Source organism: Saimiri boliviensis, chromosome 13 (genome assembly GCF_048565385.1).
Source record: "Saimiri boliviensis isolate mSaiBol1 chromosome 13, mSaiBol1.pri, whole genome shotgun sequence".
Lineage (NCBI taxonomy): Eukaryota > Metazoa > Chordata > Mammalia > Primates > Cebidae > Saimiri > Saimiri boliviensis.
Window position 1 is genome coordinate 102,605,238 of NC_133461.1, and position 14,047 is coordinate 102,619,284.

At 50.4% G+C, this 14,047-nt stretch overlaps 1 protein-coding gene across 5 annotated transcripts in view; it reads left to right on the plus strand.

Moving 5' to 3' along the window:
* The window catches only part of EPHX2 (epoxide hydrolase 2), a 102,794-nt gene that overhangs the window by 45,129 nt on the left and 43,618 nt on the right, over positions 1-14,047 (plus strand). For 3 of the 5 annotated variants that reach the window (XR_012513278.1, XR_012513277.1, XM_074384091.1), the window contains exons 13-19: positions 4,879-4,950; positions 7,049-7,082; positions 8,972-9,074; positions 9,888-9,957; positions 12,232-12,312; positions 12,650-12,708; positions 12,909-13,014. Coding sequence is in view for 3 of the 5 variants with exons in the window: in XM_074384091.1 (XP_074240192.1) it covers positions 4,879-4,950; positions 7,049-7,082; positions 8,972-9,074; positions 9,888-9,957; positions 12,232-12,312; positions 12,650-12,708; positions 12,909-12,987 (498 nt within the window). In the remaining 2 variants the exon portion in view is untranslated. Of the gene's footprint in view, positions 1-4,878; positions 4,951-7,048; positions 7,083-8,971; positions 9,075-9,887; positions 9,958-12,231; positions 12,313-12,649; positions 12,709-12,908; positions 13,383-14,047 lie in introns of those variants that run through there. The other 2 variants (XM_074384092.1, XM_039461047.2) reach the window with 2 other exon arrangements.

The following is a 14,047-nucleotide window of genomic DNA, read 5'->3' on the forward strand; positions in this document are numbered from 1 at the left end:
ATGAAGGAGGAGAAATTCCTGGGATGGTGGAGGGCACTCTCTGTGTGAGGAGGGCTGAGCATGGGAGGCAGAGCTGTGCCCCCCCCCACCAACATGGGGGCACCTCCCTGGCAAATGAGGTGACTGGCGCACTGCCCCTACCGGCGCTGAGTGGCAAGTCTAGACAAAACTCCATCTTCTTCGTGGCGCCAGGCCTTTCCAGGGCCCCTCTGACAGTGAGTGGAATACGCACGTGGGAAGACAACTGGGGGGTGAGGGAAGTCCAGGGCACCTTGGATCCTGGGACCCTCCAGACCCACCTGCAGTTGGCACACCTGCTGCCTGCTGCTCCTGGGGAGGGTGCCTGGCCCCGCTGAGCCCAGGGTGAGTAAGACCCTGTGCCTTTGCCTCCTCACCCTCCTCCGTCAGCCCCACATCAAGATACTGCCTGGAGATAGGCTTTAGTGTAAGCTGGGAGCCAGAAATAGGAGAAGATCACATTTGTCCTCTGCTTTTGCACTTAGCTGAGACCTTCTGACCCTCTTTCATCTGCGAAAGGTAACACTGTATCTTTAAATCCTGCAGACCAATGACACATTTCCTGCTGCCCTGGGTTGGGGCCCCTCCTTTTGTGTTCCCGCTCCCAGGCTGCTGGGTGACTTGGAACCACAGAAGTGAATTCTCTACAGTTCTTGAGGCTAGATGTCCAAAATCAGGGTCTCAGCAGGGTTGGTCCCTTCTGGGGGGTCCAAGAGAGAATCCGTCCCGTGCCGTCTCCCAGCCTCTGGCACTTGCTAGCAATCCCTCGGCTTGTGGATGCATCAGCCCCGTCTCTGCCTCCGTCTTCATGTGGCATCCTCCCCTCTGTGTCACTGTATGTCTCAGGTTCCCTCTTGCTTGCATAAGGACACAGGACATTAGATCTAGGGCCCACTCTAAAGCCAGATGATATCATTTAAAGAGCCCTAATTGTATATTAATTTAAAATTGTTAAAAATCAGCCAGGTGCAATGGCTGTAATCCCAGCACTTTGGGAGGCCAAGGTGGGAGGACCAGTTGGCCAGGAGTTTGAGACCAGCCTGAGCAAGATAGCAAGACCCCATGTCTACAAAAATTTTTTAAAAGTTAGCCAGACATGGTGGTGGACACATGTAATCCCAGCTCCTCAGAAGACTGAAGCAAGAGGATCACTTGAGTCCAGGAGTTTGAGGTTGCAGTAAGCCATGACTGCACTACTGCACTCCAGCCTGGGCAACATAGCAAGACCCTGTCTCTAAAAAAAAAAAACGATGGAGATAATGATAATAATTAATATTTATTGGCATGCCTCCTACATGTCAGGCATTGTAAGACATGGGCATTATCTCATTTTCAAAATCCCCATTTTACAGATGAGGAAACTGAGGCTCCAGGGAAGTTCCCCAGATAGTAAATCCTAGTACTTCGGCTTGTTTGAAACTGTTATTGGACTCTAAATCCATCCTTTAAATTCTGCGCACAGGAACAGAAAAGGAGGAGCCCCTGTCCAGGGCAGACAGGAAATTTGTCATTGTCTGTAGGATTTAGAGTGTTACCTTTTGTATATTAAAGAGAGTCAGAATGTCTCAGCTAAGCACATAAGCAGAGGACAAATGCTATCTTCTGTGATCTTCTCTCCTTTCTGGCCCCCAGCTTCATTCTGTTCCTTCTGTTGTTCCACTGCACTTTTATGTGAGTGAGCAGATTTGTTTACTTTTTCTCTTTCTGATTTTTTTAAAAGAGGTTCTCACTCTGTTGCCCAGGTTGGAGTGCAATGACACAATTAGAGCTCACTGCATTCTTGACCTCCTGGGCTCAAGCAGTCCTCCTGCCTCACTATCCCTAGTAGCTGGGACTACAGGCACACACCACCATGCCCAGCTAATTAAAAAAAAATTTTTTTTTTAGAGACAGGGTCTGTATGTTGCTCAGGCTGGTCTTGAACTCCTGGCCTCAAGCCGTCCTCCTGCCTGGACCTCCCAAAGTGCTGGGATTACAGGCTTGTGCCACCACACCTGGCCTCTCTTTGATTTTCTTTACAGACCTTTTTGACATGGTTTGCTCTTTTTAGGGTCGTTTGAGGCAAAGCCTTGTCCAGGTTTCTGCAGGTTCCTCCAAACACTGAAATGCGCCCCTGAGTTCATGAGCAGCAGCTATTTCTGGGATGAGGACTGCTCTCAGTAAATAAGAATGATGACCGGCAGCCACACACTCAGAGCTGACCAGGGCTTCCATCCATCACTTAAATGTGCTTCCTCCCATGGCTATTTCTTGCCGTGGCATTCATCATCTTGTTGCAGAAGGCCGCCATTGACACCGTTATAATTGAATCTTACAAAACAGAGGGAACTGTCAGTAACAGGCAGACATGGCTTTCATCAGAAACTCTCCACCCCCATATCCAGCACTGCCAGATGAGCAGTGTCTCCGCTCCTTCTGTGCTACCACAGCGCAGATCCAGAGCTTTCATGACGAGTGATGAGCAGAACAAAAAAGAGTAACATCTTGCTGGGCATCCTGGCTCATGCTTATAATGCCAGCACTTTGGGAGGCCGAGGCAGGCGGATCACTTGAGGTCAGAAGTTCGAGACCAGCCTGACCAACAAGATGAAACCCGGTCTCTACTAAAAATATAAAAATTAGCTGGGCATGGTGGTGGGCACCTGTAATCCCAGCTACTCGGGAGGCTGAGGCAGGAGAATCACTTGAACCCAGGAGGCAGAGGTTACAGTGAGCCAAGATGGTACCACTGCTCTCCAGTCCGGACAACAGACCAAGACTGCATCTCAAAAAAATAAATAACCTCTCAAAATGTGCGAGCACTGAGGACTGCAAGTCACTGGAACCAATGCTTTAAGAATATGGCTTTAGGATCTTCCTCTCCTCTGACAGTATCTTAAGGGCAGCCACAGATGCTCCTGGAACACGATGAGTCCCTGTCAATACGAAGGTCCCAGGAGAGCAAAGGCAAGGCTCTGTGGGACCCAAGAAAAGAAGAATTGCCCCTTCATGGTGGGAAAGGTGGAACTTCATGGAGAAGGCAGTGTTTGGGTCCAGTGTTGAAGGCCGAACTGATAGAAGTCGACACTCTTGGTGAAAGTCATAATGTGTTAAACCAGGGAGGCCAGGAAGTAGGTAGCCTGCTCACCCTGTAGACTAGTTGAGCTGTGTGCAGGTGGGTGGTTAGAAGGAAGGAGAGGAGAGTCAGTTGGCATAGCCACTTTTAACTCAGTTCCCTCCCGTAGCACCAGTCTCTCTGCAGCAGCTGTACTGCAGAAAGTTGTTTTTTTTTTTTTGTTTTTTTTTTTTTGAGGTGGAGTTTTGCTCTTTTTGCCCAGACTGGAGTGCAATGGCAAGATCTCAGCTCACTGCAACCTTTGCCTCCCAGATTCAAGTGATTCTTCTGCCTCAGCCTCCAAGTAGCTGAGATTACAGATGTGTACCACCGCACCCAACTAATTTTGTTTCATTGGCAGAGACAGGGTTTCACTGTGTTGGCCAGGCCAGTCTCAAACTCCTGACCTTAGGTGATCCACCCACATCAGCCTCCCAAAGTGCTGGGATTACAGCATGAGCCACCGCGCCCAACCAAGAATTTTATTCTAAATGGTTGCCCCTAGCGGAAATGTGCCTCAGGGACAGCTGTTTTCTCCTAAGCTATATCTGGAACAGCTTTCAGATCCAGGGCCTTTCAACTTCTGGAAAAGACAGAAGTAGAATTAAATTAAAATTGAATTAAAATTGTCCTGGTATGCTCCAGAAAGCCGTGAACCAGGCTACCCGCTCCAGGAGAGTGGGATCCACGGATGGATCTGTCTCCACCTTCCAGCCAGCTCCTGTTCTTGGTGTCTGCTTAGCTGAAGAGCTTCTCGAGGGGGTTGGGGTAGGAAGGAGAGGGGAAGCGACAGAGGAAGACTTCACACCCTGAGCCTTCCATAGGAATCTCCCAGCCCTAGCACATGGCATTCAGTGACCTGGACACTTCACCTTAGACCTCGTCCAAACCCCTCCTCCTTCCTTGGGTCCATTGGAAGGTTCTGGAGCCTATTTTGTACATTGGCATCTCTTGGTCCAGATTGCCAGAGAAGGAGCTCAGTGTTTGTGGAGCTGATGAAGCAAGTTCAAGTCAGAGAATTCCCACCATGTATGAACCAGAGACCTGGGCACAGCCAGAGACCTTTGTGTAGACTGGCCAATTCAATGCCATACCGCTCCCAAGAACTGGAAGGACCTGGTCGTTTATCCCAGGAAGACTCTACGTCCCAGCTGTTTACCAGTGAAAGCCGTGCTGCTCTGTCCGCGGAATATAAGCCCTTGGCAATCTGATGGTCTGTAACAAGACCCAAAGGAGCTGGTTTTGAAGTTTCTAAATTCTTTAAGTTTCTTTGTAAAGATGGGGTCTCACTATGTTGCCCAAGCTGGTCTTAAACTCCTGGCCTCAATATAGCCAGCTTTAGATGACTGAATGGAAGAGCATCGGGCTTAGAGGTTTTAGCTTTTCCACTTGGTTTTTCAATCCTTGGACCTCCTCTCTTCTTACTACCAGTCAGCCTTCAACGTGTTCCTCTACCAGCCCCCTCCCAATTCCTTTCAAGAGATTATTATAAGTAGTACCTTCTCATTATGGGAACATTGAAAAATGCAAAGAAAGCGGCATCTATAAACCTGCCTCCCGTGGGGAACTACAGTTAGCATCTTGTATTTTGTTAACCTTTTTAAAAAATGTGTTCTATGATGAAAATTCAAATGAATGCAACTCTGATGAGACTTGGGCTGGATGGGGCAGAGGTAGGGGGCTTCTTGCTTTCAGTCAGATGAAGGAGGGGTACAGTTTCCACCATTTCTCGGGGGCCCTTCATTTTGCTTTCTTGATTGTTTCAGGGAGTGGCTGAGGCTGAACTGGAACAGAACCTGAGTCGGACTTTCAAAATCTTCTTCAGAGCAAGCGATGAGGTGAGGGGTGGGGAACGGGGGTGTAAGAGCGGAGGGGGCAGCTGTAAACAAAGTGGGGTGCCCGGTGTGTGGCAGGGACCAGGAGTAGCAATCTGACCATCTTTTCTTTTATTCGTGTAGTCAGAATGGTTGATGTCCCCTTACTGGTCTGTCCTTAATGGGAAAATTTATATCTCACTGACACACAAGGTCAGAAAATGATTATAATAATGATGGCCTGGAAATTATGCTACTACCTTACCATTTTAACATGTATAATTAGCTTACACAAGTCTAAAACTAATGGATGTCCCCAACCCTCTTCTTGAAGAAGCAGAGGAGTTTAGAATCTTTACCTCTGTAACCTGCACACCCTCCTGTCTTATGTGTTAGGACTCATCATCACTATTGTTGTTTTATATACAGTCAGTGCCTGATCAGACTGTTCCATATTTTCCACTTTTTTTACTGATCACTTCTTACATCTCACTCATTTGCATTGAGCTCAGTTTCTTTCTTCCTGAAGCACCTCCTTTAGTAGTTCTCTCAATAAGAGTCTTTTGGTGGTAAATTCATATTTGGTGCCTGAAGACATCTTAATTTTACTCTTTTTTTTTTTTTTCTTTTTTGAGACGGAGTTTTGCTCTTGTTTCCCAGGCTGGAGTGCAATGGCGCGATCTCGGCTCACCACAACCTCCGCCTCCTGGGCTCAGGCAATTCTCCTGCCTCAGCCTCCTGAGTAGCTGGGATTACAGGCACGTGCCACCATGCCCAGCTAATTTTTTGTATTTTCAGTAGAGACGGGGTTTCACCATGTTGACCAGGATGGTCTCGATCTCTTGACCTCATGATCCACCCGCCTCGGCCTCCCAAAGTGCTGGGATTACAGGCTTGAGCCACCGCGCCCGGCCAATTTTACTCTTAATCTTGAAGAATCATCTATCTAAGTACAGAATTCTAGGTTATTTGATTTTAGAAACTTCTGTCATTGCTTGTGAGCCAGGCTCAGGTCTGACTTTCTGTATCTTAATTGTCTTTAGGCAGTTAATTGTCCTGGACACTGCAGTGTCTGATCTGCAGTTTAACCCATCTTTGAAGTTTTAATTTCAATAATCAGTTTTTTTAAATTTGTGACAGTTTTATGTGGTTCTTTTTCAAATCATTCTGATCCCCTTTGATAGAGTCTTGTATTCTTAATTTTCAGTTCCTTTTATGTCTTCAATCATTTTAAGCATATTTATTTCTAATTCTCTTTTTTTCTCTCCCTCTCCCTCTTTGAAGCTCTATTATTTGACATTTTTGGAGAATCTTATTTTGCTCTTTGCTGCATTTGCTGCCTCTTGAGGTGGAGCTTTGGGGTGTGTGTGTGTGTGTGTGTGTGTGTGTGTGTTGTAATTTTGGTTTATAAGCCCATCTTCAGCAGTACGTAATCTGTACCAGTCTGCTTCAATTGGGCTTAAGGAGATGACCCCATGGGTGGTTAAGGATTTCTTCTGCCAGGCATCCTGGTGGCATTACCAGCCGAGGCTCACTTTGTTGTTATTGTTGTTGTTCTTGTTTACTTCGCACTTTGGGGGTTTCCAGATCATGCAGAGAATGCAAACCCAAATCCAAGCATTTGGGAAGGAAGGAGTAGAGCTATGAATTCCCAAGGGGGTGTCTTTTGGTTTCCTCTTAGTACCAAGCTGAAACAGGGGAACTCCTTTAACATCTTTATCATGATGAGGGCGTTTTTTTCTAATCAGTTTTTCCGTTGAGGGCATAGCACATCACAGACCGCAGATTTACTGGATTTACCATGGAGGGGCGTGGGATAGCACATCTCCAATGTCTCATCGTAGGCCTAGGGTCTGTTTTCTTGTTCCCAGTGGTGGTAAACCCAGGTCTTCACATTACCAAGGTCTTCAAGGGCCCTGGGGCAGCCTCAGCCCAGAGCTTTGGTCGTGAGCTCCCTCTTTACTTGACTCCTGTGAGGGGGTCCCTGGCTCTCTTGGGAGTTCCACATGTTTGTTACGGTCTGAATGGTACTCAGAGGTCTTCCGTCATGACAGGGTTTTCAGACGAGCCTATTTCCTTTGCTTCACCCATGACATCATTTCCAACTCTTTTCTTCCTACAGACTGTTTTATCGGTGCAAAATGTCCGTGAAAGGGGTAAGAAACATGCTTGGGAGAGAAGGGAGCTGGGAGGGCCACATCCGGAACCAGCCGAATGTGAAATCGATGTTTCTGTGTCTGAACGCTGTGGGCAAAAGCCCTGAGCCCTCTAGCCCTGAACAAGGTGCCCAACCAAGGTCCTATCGGCATGCATGGGGCTGAGGCCCCAGGCCCGACCACACAGCCTGCAGTTCCTGTCCTCTAGGGAGCTGTGACTTCAAGATCTCAAACAGTTAAGAGCTTGGAGGAGTCTTAGAGCTTGTCCAGGGCAATATCCACCCTCTACGGAAAAGGACCCCAGGACTGAGAGCTTACCTCTGCGGGAGTCACCCAGTGTATGCAGGCAGGGTGTGGCAGGGCCCCACCCGGGTCTCCTCCATTGCAGTCCACTGGCCCCTCTGCATCCATGTGCCATGTCTCCAGTGCCCCCACATGGAGCTCAGCCTTGTCTTCCTCCTGGGTTGGGTATGAGTGACGGGTCAGAGTTGAGGTTAGATTGGAGCTCTTCCCCAGAGCTAAGAGATCCAGCACTCTTCCCACAAGACCTTATTTTTGCCGCAGCACTGTGGCCTTGACATCATTCACTTGTATTTTTATGAGTAACGATGGCCACCGTCACTTGTTTGGGCACGTGCTGACCATGTGTATAAAACTCTGGACTGACCCCCTTTACAAAAATTATTTATGAGCCTTGGAGCATTCCAAAAAAATGCTACTATTTTTAACTTCCAAAGAGGAAAACGTGTCTCAGAGGATTGAGTAACTTGTCCAGAGTGGCTGAGCTGGGGTTAAACTCCTCTCACCCTGAAGGCCATGCTCTTGTCACTGCCCCAAGAACATCTTCCCTCCCTCCCCAACACCCAAATTCCCTTATTCCTTCTCACCGTCTGTCACTGGTTCATTCACACGTTCATTCATTTCTCACATGCTCTGAGCACATGCTGGGTGTGAGGCTGGGGCTGCACGCTCAGATACGCAGACACACCAAGCAGGGTGGCCGCCCCTGGGGAGCCCACGCCCTATGGGAGGCGGAGCAGCTGGGATGCTTACATCGGGGCCCTGGACAGTGGGCCTGGAGCATCCGCCTGGCAGGGAGGCTCAGGGTGGCCTCATCACAGGGTGATATCCTGGTCCCATACCCCTTTGATGTGTCTCACAGAAGCCTGGAATGCCCAGCTTCTTTGCCTCTGGGTCTCGGAAATCTGGAAATGCTGACTGGCCCTGTACAGGCAGCCGCACTGAGACTGTGCCCTGTGAAAGTGCAGTGGTCCCTGGGCTGCCAGGGGTCATCACAGGCCATCCTCTGGGGGACTCTCCAGCGCCCTGAAGACAAGACAGGGGTCCACAGTGGGATACTGCAGAGGGTCTGTGGGGCGCACAGGAGGTAACAGCGTGCAGCCTCCTGGTCTGGGTTCTCTTCCTGCCTATGAGGAAAAACGGAGCAAGCCCTTGTGAAAATTCCAAGAATCTCTGGCGATATCTCCAAGGGGCCACAGTTAAGCTGGCTGGGCAAGGTTTAAATGAGGGGGTGGCAGGAGCTGGGGGCTGGCAGGGCCTGGGATACAGCTGCTATGTGCCTGAAAAAGCCAGCGACTCTGGTTGGTCCAAGAGCTGTGACAATAGCCAGTGAGGTCGTGGCCTGGGTGGAAGGGATGGTTAGGTTCCAGTGTGACAGGGAGATCACAGCTTGGAGCTCTCGAGGAGATGGGCTCACTCTGGCAAAGGATAAGGGAACAAAAGATGGAGGTGCTCACAGGGCCTTAGGCAAGTTCAGATGGTCTGTGGGAGGCGGTGATGTGCATGGCTTTCATTAGAGGCCTTAGAATGCAGACATCTGGAGACATCTGGCCCGTGGATGGGGAAGTCAACAGTGGCTTTTTTTACAGGAGGACTTTTTGTAAGGAGCCTGGAAGAGCCCAGCCTCAGCAGGATGGTCACCGAGGAGGACATCCAGTTCTATGTGCAGCAGTTCAAGAAGTCTGGGTTCAGGTAAAGAGAGCACAGGGCCGCGGACACAGATGAGAGACGACTGGCAGAGAGGGATCTTCAGCCCCCAGGTGGAGCGTGAGGCCCAGTTCTCTTCCACCACAGCCCTTATGGGGGCCAGGCCAGCCTCTTCTTGAATGCTTCCAGGGTCGGGAGGCTCACGACTGTGTGTGCTCAGCCTGCTCTAATTTGGGACAGCTCAGCTTATTCTTCCTTATGCTTGTGGGTCCCCCATAGGGCAGAGGTCTTTAACTACTTTTCTGTCATGGATCCTCAGAGACTCAGTGGCAATGCTGGGCTCCTTCTTCAGAAAAACATAAAAATCTACGTAAACTCAAAAAGTGCATACAGGTTGGTGTATTTGCTCTACTTCTCAGTGTCGTATTAGGAGGGGGCATCTTGGCACCACCTCCCAATGTCCCCCTCAGGCAGGCTCCCTGGACAGGCGAGTGGCCTTTGGATGGTGAGGCTGCTAACCCATGTTCCCCACCATCAGCAACCTCCCCAGCCTCCAAGGTGATATGGTGACATTCTCTGGAGAGTCCTGTAGGAGCGGGTTGCGTGTGTCCCAGAAGCCCACCCAGAGGCCACCAGCTCACTCAGTGCAGTCCTGTGTCCTCACAGCAGGCCTTGCTGGTAGAGCTTGGCAACCACGCCCGACAGCAAGGCGAGGGTCCTGGGCTCTGTTCTCTGGCCTCTGCAGAAGGCTTCGCTCTTCCCAGGATGACTGGCTGTGCAGAGTGGGTTTCTGTTGGTGTCTGTAGCAGAGCCATCTACTCACCTCCTCCATCTTTTTACTTTCTGATCTCTCCCCAGAGGTCCTCTAAACTGGTACCGAAACATGGAAAGGAACTGGAAGTGGGCCTGCAAAGTCTTGGGACGGAAGGTGAGGGCCAGGTTCAGCGTGGTCCCCTCTGCGCCCCAGGAGCCATCGGGTTTGGGAAGCGACTCCATTCAGGGGTTTCCCCTTAGGATCGTTCTTGCTGGTGCTTCCGTTGGATGGTAGAGGGTGATGCTGGGGATGGAGCTGGGGTGTGTCCAGGTCACTGCAGCATCCATCCGGAATCCCCAAGTCCCCTGGTGGTACCCCAAGCCAGGGCTGCAGATGGCACCTCCCAGAGGCAACATAGATACTGGAGCCCCCAGCCCCGGAGAGCGTCAGGTGCTCTCAGAGATGTGACTTTAGCCTCTGGTGGTGTCACCTTGCACAAGTCAGCCTCTGAGTCTCAGTTTCCCCAGTTGCCAAGCAGAAGATGAGTTTCCAATCTCCGTGTCTGTAGAGGGAATAATGGAGGTCCTCAGTTTACATTCAAAATGTTTAAAAATCTAAGGGAAATTACTTCCCACTGTGATTGAACAAGTAGCCAGGCCATCATCAGCTAACTCAGTAGCCCTGGTTACCTTGCTGGTTCACTCTGTGAGTGAACACATTGCTATATGCCAGGCTTCTTCCCAGCCCCTGGGATACCATGGTGTGTAAACAGACCAGGTGTTGACCTCCCGAAGTTGGGTCTTGAGGCAGTAGAGTGTATAACATCGTGGTTAAGAGCAGGCCAGGAGCCACATGGCTGAGTCTAACCCCTGTGTGACTCTGGGGATGGCACTTACCCCTCTGACCCACTGTTGCTTCTTCTGCAATATGAAGTGGCAAGAGCAGTTCCTCCTGCAGAGAGCTGGGTAAGGATGAAATAGGCAAAGGCACATGGCCTGTTACAGGCAGTACTGGGCACCAGGTGTCTCTGTCAGTGTTCCTTGTCATTATCATATGACTGACGAAAACGACCAAACTGCAGTTGGACATAAAAAATCTCTCAAAGTTTGGGGGAAAATACTGACAAAGGCACTGGGAGGGTAAACCCCAATGGTGCTAAGGTCGGAAGCCCTCCTCTTCTGCAGTTTCTTTTTCTTATTTTTTTTTTTTCCTTTGGAGACAGTCTTGCTTGGTCATCCAGGCTGGAATTCAGTGGCACGATTTCGACTCACTGCAACCTCCAGTTTCTGGATTCAAGGAATTCTCCTGCAGGTGCTCGCCACTGTGCCCAGCTAATTTTTTTTTTTTTTTTTGAGATGGAGTCTTGCTCTGTTGCCCAGGCTGAAGTATAGTGGCACCATCTCAGCTCACTGCGATTTCTGCCTCTTGGGTTCAAGCGATTCTCCTGCCTCAGCCTCCCAAGCAGCTGGAATTACAGGTGTGTGCCACCATGCCTGGCTAATTTTTTTGTATTTTAGTAGAGACGGGATTTCACCATGTTGTGCAGGGTGGTCTCAAACTCCTGACCTGAAGCATTCCACCCACCTTGGCCTCGCCAAGTGCTGGGATGACAGGTGAAAGCCGCTGCGCCTGGCCTCTGTTCTGCAGTTTCCAGCTGGATCTTCCTCTCTCCTCTCCCACCTCCTCCCATCCTGCTTTTCCCCACCCAAAAAGTTCACATTTTAGCTTGGAGCATTATAGAGTTTACACACCTCATAGAAGCCTCAGGGTTCGGTTTAACCACAAAATCATTTTTGACCTTCTCCTGGCTCCTGGTTGTGGGAGGGGATAGGGGTGTGTAGAGACGCCCATCATTCTGTGCATAAATGAAAATAGTGCAAGTTTCAACCAGGGATGGGTCAAAGCTGCTTGGAAGTTAGGGTGATGGTGGAGCAAGAACAAAGAAAGAAACAGAGGCTTTCTTGGCCTTCCGGTGTGTGCCTCCCTGTGCAAACCTCATTTGCCAGCAGTTAAAAGGGAAGTCATTTTGCTGCCGTTTGTGTCACACTGATAATTATTGTGGCTGCCCCATTCTCTCTGGAATCTTGGCTGCCCCTTTTAAGCATCTACTTAATTCAGAGAAGAGGAATCTTGATCTTTATTCATTCAAGGGTGTCTTCTGCCCTCTTGGTGGGGTCGATTCAGTTCTCCTAGTTACACACAGGTCAGCACACATTCTCACACACGTGTGCACACACAAGAGCTATGCTGGCCCCTGCACTGCTGAAGCTGTCATTTTAAAGATCTCCAGTCATCACCACGAGTCTGTTGTGCAAAGTTTGGCAGATACCACATCAGGATCACAGCAGGGCCGCAGGCAGGGGTCTTTTCAGGGGAGTCACAGCAGAGGAAGAGGGAGGGCTTCCCTTGTGGCATGCCAGCCACTCCCGTTTCCTGTTCTCTCCCCAGATCCTGATTCCGGCCCTGATGGTCACAGCGGGGAAAGACTTCGTGCTCCCTCCTCAGATATCCAAGCACATGGAGGACTCGGTGAGGGAACAGTCCTGCGCAGGGGTCATCAGTGCTCCCTGGGAGAGGCACAGGTGCTCAGAGGGAAGCTGGCAGTGGAGGATACTCCTCGTCATGCAGACGGGACTGCATTTGAAGCACTTCCCCGACAGGGCTTCGTCAGTAACATCACCATCTCCCTTCTTTCCCCTGCACCCGGCATGGGTCTCATTTACTCGTTATGGCCTTAAATCATGCAGTGTTCAGGGAGGGTGTCCCACGGGGAGCAGAGAGAAGGTGTCCACTGCCCGTTGCACGAAGCTGAGACACACTCATCGGCTTTGTCCCACTGACCTTCCTGCGTGGGGATTCCTTTCAGATCCCCCACCTGAAAAGAGGTCACATTGAGGACTGTGGGCACTGGACACAGATGGACAAGTAAGGAGGTTGGGGGCCCCTGGGTGGGGGAGCACCGGGCCCCCGGTTCACCTTCCATAAAAACTTTGCTGATTTCACTGTGCTGGCTTCGGCCTGGCTTAGCCAATCACGTGAGTGCACCTCTGCCTTGGCGTTCGGTGGGCGGGCCCAGACAAGTGTCAGTGGCTTTTGTTTTGCTTTCATTTCCTCCTTTCCTGCAGGCCCACCGAGGTGAATCAGATCCTCATTGAATGGCTGGAGTCTGATGCCCGGAACCCACTGGTGGCCTCGAAGATGTAGCACGCGGCATGTGCCCACACCCAGCAGGTGCGCTGAACTTCTGCCTGCTGGGGCACCATTCTTAACATACAAAGGTGGCCTTACACATGTCCAGACGGCAGCATTGTTCTGAAGGGGCTTGCAAAAAAAAAAAAATGATTTTCTTTAAATAAAGTGAATTACATTTGACATAATTTTAGATCCTGGAGAATTCAGGTGTGATGAATTCTCTAGGCATGAATGCATCGTCCCTCTATCTCTAGGAATCCTTAGTGTCCTGTGGGGGACAGAGTGGGGTGGCCAGGTGGTGATTTCTCTTTGACCAATCCATAGTTTTGCAGGAAAATCAGCTGTTCATTTGGAAGAATCTTGGTAGAGAGTGGGATGCCGTATTCAATAAAGTGAAGATGACTGTGCTGCCGGCTGGCTTTGTTCTTGGAGAGGTGGCGTGGCGGTGAAGGGAGAATGCACGGGGTTGGGGTGAACCCTTTCCGTCTGCTTTTGAGCCCTGCTCTGCGCTCTGAGGTGCTGTGTGATCTAGGCCATGCTGGCCAGGGGACAGTTCTACAGGGATGGCAGTGGTTTTTTGTGCTCTTTCCCCTAGAGCAGCCACTGGCCACAGGTAGCCACCTGCCTGTCTCCCGGCCCTAGCAGAGTTTGCTCAGGCACAAATGCGCACCCTGAGCATTTGAAATGTGTTAGTCATGCTCAGGAAGTGAATTTTCAATTTCACTGAATTTTAATCAATTCAAAGTTAAATAGCAGCAACTGCCATGAGGCCCAGGCAGATCCAGCCCGTCTTCCCCTCTGTCCCCTCTCCCCTTCTTGCCCTCTGCCCACTCCTCTCTCTCTTCCCCTCCCCCCATCCTCCCTCCCATCACATGCTGTTAGACAGCCATCTCACTGATTTGTCTCCTGCAGTGACCTCTCCCCTGCCCTGCTTCCAGCCCCAGAGTCTGGGGGTAGCAGCTTCCTCACAGGTCTTGCTGCCCACATGGTTGGATCCTGAACCTTGCAGGGCCTCCCCTCTGCCCCTGCCCACCCCCAGCCCGGCCCCATCACCCTCCAATTCCTCACTGCC